This window comes from Abrus precatorius, unplaced genomic scaffold (assembly GCF_003935025.1).
Source record: "Abrus precatorius isolate BTA unplaced genomic scaffold, Abrus_2018 Scaffold6, whole genome shotgun sequence".
In the NCBI taxonomy this organism is placed as follows: Eukaryota; Viridiplantae; Streptophyta; class Magnoliopsida; order Fabales; family Fabaceae; genus Abrus; species Abrus precatorius.
In genome coordinates, this window is record NW_020874406.1 from 7,759,170 (window position 1) to 7,765,169 (window position 6,000).

General features: G+C 30.2%; 1 protein-coding gene across 1 annotated transcript; it reads left to right on the forward strand.

Moving 5' to 3' along the window:
• Positions 1–617: 617 nt before the first annotated feature.
• LOC113869186 (flavonol synthase/flavanone 3-hydroxylase-like) lies at positions 618–2,724 on the forward strand. The gene is made up of 3 exons (XM_027505392.1): positions 618–1,153; positions 1,682–2,009; positions 2,230–2,724. The coding sequence occupies exons 1-3, from the start codon at positions 711–713 to the stop codon at positions 2,488–2,490; spliced, it is 1,032 nt and encodes a 343-aa protein (XP_027361193.1). The 5' UTR covers positions 618–710; the 3' UTR covers positions 2,491–2,724.
• Positions 2,725–6,000: the final 3,276 nt, after the last annotated feature.

Consider the following 6,000-nt stretch of genomic DNA (forward strand, 5'->3'; position numbering starts at 1 on the left):
CTCTCGTTGGCTCAGCTTCTGGGTTATTATTATGCTAACATATGTTTTGTGCCCCGTCTCCACTGGGCATTGCCTCTTTTTATGTAACAACTTTGACATTCCTTCAGTCTTAAGTTAAGAGATTTTCGGATGTGCACTCTTCTAAGTTATATTAGTAACATTATTACTATCATGTACAATATCGAGTTTTTTTAATTTAATTTATCCTAATCCAATTTGAGTTCAAAGGACCATTAAAATAGTAAAATTCTTCATAGTAAATATAACAGACATTATCACAATTCAAATTTGAGATTACTAGTTAATGAAATTATGTAAGGTAACATTTTGCAAACAGAAAAAATGTATTAAGGTTTAGTTTTATGTCTAAAACCCGTTTATTGTATAAAATACATAAAATATAAAATGAATTATGTTTACATTTTATGTTTTCTTATTCCTCTGAACGTTATCAATGACAGCTCTATTTCATATGAGCACCAGGAATCTTTCTGATTTGTGCTTCATGCAATTGAGGGAGGCCCACCACAAATTTTGTCGACATTCAATCTTCAATAATCACAAACATGTCCACATTCAATGTATTTATTTAAAAGAGAACAATTTTTTGGTTCTTCGGACAACAAAATTGAGACTCTAATTTCGTACTAAACCTTGATCTATTGAATGTGTCTGGTGAGAAACATTTGAGGATCAAAGAAATAAGACATATGGGAGACATCGATCCAGCTTTTATACAATCGAAAGAACATCGTCCTAAGTCGAAGGTAGTGGAAACTGGTGAAATTCCAATCATAGACCTCTCAGAGAGGAGTGAGAAATTACTTGTCTCAAAGATTGGCGACGCGTGTGAGGAGTGGGGATTCTTTCAAGTAATAAATCATGGGGTTCCCTCTGAACTCAACAGAAAGGTTGAGTTTGAGGCCAAAAAGTTCTTTGAGAAGAGCTTAGAGGAAAAGAAGAAAGTGAAAAGAGATGAAGTAAATGCAATGGGGTACCATGATGGGGAACACACCAAGAATGTTAGAGACTGGAAAGAGGTATTTGATTATCTTGTTCAAAACACTGCACAAGTTCCATCTTCTCACGAGCCCCATCACTTTGAACTCAGGACTCTCACCAACCAGTGGCCACAAAACTCTCCTCATTTCAGGTAATTTTAATCAGTTAAACATCAAATTGTGATTATTTAATCGATTGGTATGTGATACTATGGAAAAAAAATTTATATTTTTTATTTTTTTACAACCTTTGGTCAATTTTATCTCCTAACATTGAAATAGACACAATTTGTCAATTTAGATTTAGTTCTTTAAAATGCAAAAAAAGTAAATTTAGTGACCATCATCAATGAATTTGATTACAAACACCAAGTAAAGGGTAAGAGTGATTAAAAAAATATTATACTCAGTGATTGACTTTGTTTTTTCCTAATGTAAAGGATTAAACTTGCTGTTGAATTAAATTGATATTTGTTATAATCTAGTTCATGGATGGTATCAACTGATATTTTATTTTAATGTTTATCTTGCATATGATCAAAAGAAGCAAATCACATAAAAATTAAAATAAGGTTTCACTTTGACGATGATATCTTAAAATTAAAATTAAAATTAAAATTGCATTTTGAAATTGAAGGTGATAGAAGAACAATCATAGGTTGAAGATTATGTTTTATCAGGGAAACATTGCAGGAGTATGCTCGAGAGGTGGAGAAGCTAGCTTACAAGTTGTTGGAGTTAACTTCATTGAGCTTGGGTTTGGCTGGTGACAAATTCCATGGTTGCTTCAAGGACCAACTCAGCATGGTGAGGCTCAATTACTATCCTCCATGCCCATTCCCTGACCTGGCACTTGGTGTTGGTCGCCACAAGGATTCCAGTGCTTTAACTGTGCTTGCCCAAGATCATGTTGGAGGCTTACAAGTTAAGAGAAAATCAGATGGTGAGTGGATTCCGGTTAAACCCACCCCAAATGCACTTATTATCAATGTGGGCGATATAGTTCAGGTATGTTATTATTCAATAATTTGTTCATGTCAATATGATTTTAAGAAAGATTTTAATTTTCATATATTGTTGTTGTAAAGATTTTCACATTGTCAAATTATTAAAAAACTATATAACAATTCATGATTAAATGAATGCTTTAGCTGTAATCATGAATTGAGGACAATATAATTGATTTAGTTGGTTCAATCTAAATGCCCAGATCAATGTGCTCTTGTAGGTTTGGAGCAATGACAAGTACGAGAGTGTGGAACACAGGGTGGTGGTGAACACAGAAAGGGAAAGGTTTTCAATTCCATTCTTCTTCTTTCCATCTCACCATGTTATGGTAAAGCCAGTGGAGGACCTGATAAATGAGCAAAATCCTGCAAGATATAGAGAATACAACTATGGTAAGTTCTCTGCTAATAGAAATCGTAGTGATTTCAAGAAGCGTGATGTGGAGAATATCCAAATCCATCACTTCAAGATATTGGATTAGCTGTTTGGATTGGCATTCCCAATATTTTTCATGTTAGAGAATAACAAGTTGAGCTAGTTCCATCGTTTCAAAACCAAATAAAACTCTCTTCGTTTTATGTCAATTAATAATAAAATGTCGAAATCTTGTTCTATTCTAATTTGTTTTCACACCCCAATTCTCCAAAGCGGAATCGAATCATCAACTGATCATTGAGTAAGGTCTGTTTTAATCTTCAAAATTTTCTTCTATGTTGTAAATCTGAATTTAACTATGCTTCAATCTGCAAATCTGAAAGTAAACATCCATATATTAATTAATGTAACCTGATGAATTTGAATGAGACCATGGAGAAGGTTTCAAAGTTCAGCTTTTAAAACAGAACTATTAACAAGGTTGCAATAGAAGCCTCTAATGAAATCTCCAGCAGAGTCTCTGAATGTTATTGACATAAAAGAATTTACTGTTTTTACAATTTATATAATTCAACGGACTAAGGAATTTTGGTTCATTGTAGATGTATGTTACGGTGTAAATAACTGAATTTTCTCTTTAATGTGATGTTTTAGTATTTGCAATGTTAATTTTAATATAGGTACCTATAAATGGAATTATATTATTTTTAAATAATCTTTATATTCTTTGATTTTGACTATCTGTGTATAATTTAAAAGATTTTAATATAAATGTGTTGGTAAAATTGATGTGTTAAGCTGCTGAAAAAGCTTACGAGTAGGCATGTTGGGAGTAGAATTATAAATATCTTAGTAAAGAAATAAATAAGATGGAGGATAGCGTAGTTAGCAGTCACAAAAGATAGAGGCAGGCCAAGAAAAAGTATAAACAAGATAAATAAGAAGGATTTAAAAGTTAATATTTTCTTATAAACATTATTTACAATAAAATATTATGATATTGTTTGACCTATATAACTATCTTATAGAATAAAAAAATGATTATTTTTGTATAACTTCTTTGATAAAAATAAATTTAATTTTAATATATTATTATTGTAAAAAAAATATTATCAAATAATAAAAATTATCATAAATAAAATTTTTAAGATAGTTATTATAAAAGTGTTTTTCAATGATAAATTAATAACTTACGATTATATGATACTATCGAAAAATTACAGTACATTATAATTAAAAATAATAATAAAAGTTGCAGGTGGACACCGTTGAATCTAAAAAGATTCATATATTAAAAGTATCAGCTTTCTGATTAATATATAATTGATTGATTGAAATTTAACCTAACAAATTTAATTTTTTATTACTTAAGCTAATGGTGCTGATTGTAATTAATGGAGCACATCTCATCTTAACAAATAGAAATTATTTTAGATGCGAAGCCGAAACTGATTAGATTTATCATTCATGTCAATATGAATTAGTAAAATAATTAACTCATGAGTGATATTTTTAATATTTTAAATTAGTAGATATATTTTTAAAAATATAATCAGTTCAGATTTTTAACTTGACTTAATCCTATTAATTTGTATATATTTATTATTTAATTTTTTATAAAAATTTATAAAAAAAATTTAAAATTTTTAAAACTTGTTATTTTATATCTTCAAAATCTATGATTTTAAAAAAAATATTTTTTTTAAGTTGCATCTATGTGTATTATGTATTTAGATGGTGATTTTAAGAAGATATGCATTCACATGTACTGATGTAATTTTAATTTATAATAAAAAATAACTTTTGAATTAATAGAATATTAAATTATTTAAAATTTTTGAAGTTCTCTACTCTTAGAGTCTCAATTTATCATAAAAATAAGCTTTTGTATTGATAGATTGCTCAATACAATTTTTTATCTTTCTCATGTTCTCCCTGCACAATGGTCACTTCTACATTGCACAATTTCTATAATTTTCGCTTAAACCATTTTTTATTTTTTTTGCTAAACTATATGTTTTTCAATTTAATATTATCTTCATTTGAACCATGACGAATTACTGCTAAACTTTATTTAAAATTAAGAAAATTTAAAAAAAAATACTTAAGTTGGGAGAGAAAACTATGGAGTTTAATGTAATAAAGAATGATTTGAAGTAATAGTGGAAGCTTATAAAAAAAAGTTTGACATCATGGATGTAACCAATAGATTTTACATGGTCAAATTAGATCATTATGTTGACAGAGAGATGGTGATCAATAGAAGGCTTTAGATGATCTTTGATCACTACCTCGCTGTAACAAATTGGTCCCCAGAGTTTATTTTTTCATTCACCAAAGTCACTCATATGTCGATATAGATTTGTTTTTTGGATTTGAATTTAGTTTTTTTTTTTTATGATGAAAGCTTTCTCTTGGCAATGGCTTTTGCGGTGGGCACACTTGTTTGTGTTGACAATAATGTAGAATGGAGAAGGTATGTTAGGATTTGTGTGGAGTTAGATTTAATTCAACTAGTGGTATGTAAGGTTTGGTTAAAAAGTCACTAGTATGAGGTAGAATATGAGAGATTCTATGTGATTTGTTCTCAATGAAGGTGTTATGGTGACCATGCAAAGGATTGCACTACCTCCACTGTCTTACTAGAGATAGCAGATGAAACAATTTATGAAACGGTACAAGGGGCAAACATGAAAACTGGAACAATTGCAAATAATGAAGATAATAATGATAATGAGAAAATCATGAAGAGAGGTAATCATGTTATTGTAATGGTTATGGAAAATAAGGATGATGATGAGGTACATGGAGAGTAACTTATAGCTACCAAGCAAAAAAAAAAAAAAAAAAAAAACCTGATAATGGTTGAACTAAAGAAAAGTGAAATAGGGCTCAAGGAGCTTATAGAGTAGAAAGGAAAGGCTATTTTAGGAGTTTCAAATATTATCTTTCAAAAGAATATGAACCCACAAGTCAAAATTCTCAAATCTAGTAATAATAAAATAGGATAAAAGGGTGATCTTCGTACCATTTACCGTGGAAAAGAGGAGACAAAGGGGCAACAAGTAGCAAGTTCTTAGCAAGACAAATTTATAGACCTACATTCCAAGAGTGTGATGGGATCATATGTAGCACAAGGGCATTTGTATGCCCATGCAGAAACGCCTAATCCTAACTCACTGAGTCAACTTATTAAAGTGTAGCACTTGATGAAGGTCAAGCCATGAACAATGAACTTGGCCAAGGAAATTGTTTCAAATTTTTAGAGATATAGTTGGCAAACACCATAGTTCCAAGATCGATGACAAGAAATAAAGAAGAGGTTATGATGGAAGTGGTAGGGGATGCACACCCCTCTCCAATGCTTAAATCTCATTCCTTCATAGCTCACCTTATCATGGTGTTAAAATTTAAAGAACTTTCAATCCTCTCCTAAAATATTAAAGGAGTTGGTAAGAGGGAACAAATGCATGTCAAGGATCTTATTAATAGATACTAGTCTATGATACTTTTTCTTTGTGAGACTCCCATTAAATTCACTGAAACTTCTCAATTTTGGAGAAAAAACAAGTTATTTAGTGATCTTAATAGCTTAGGCCCAATGACAGTGAGGTGC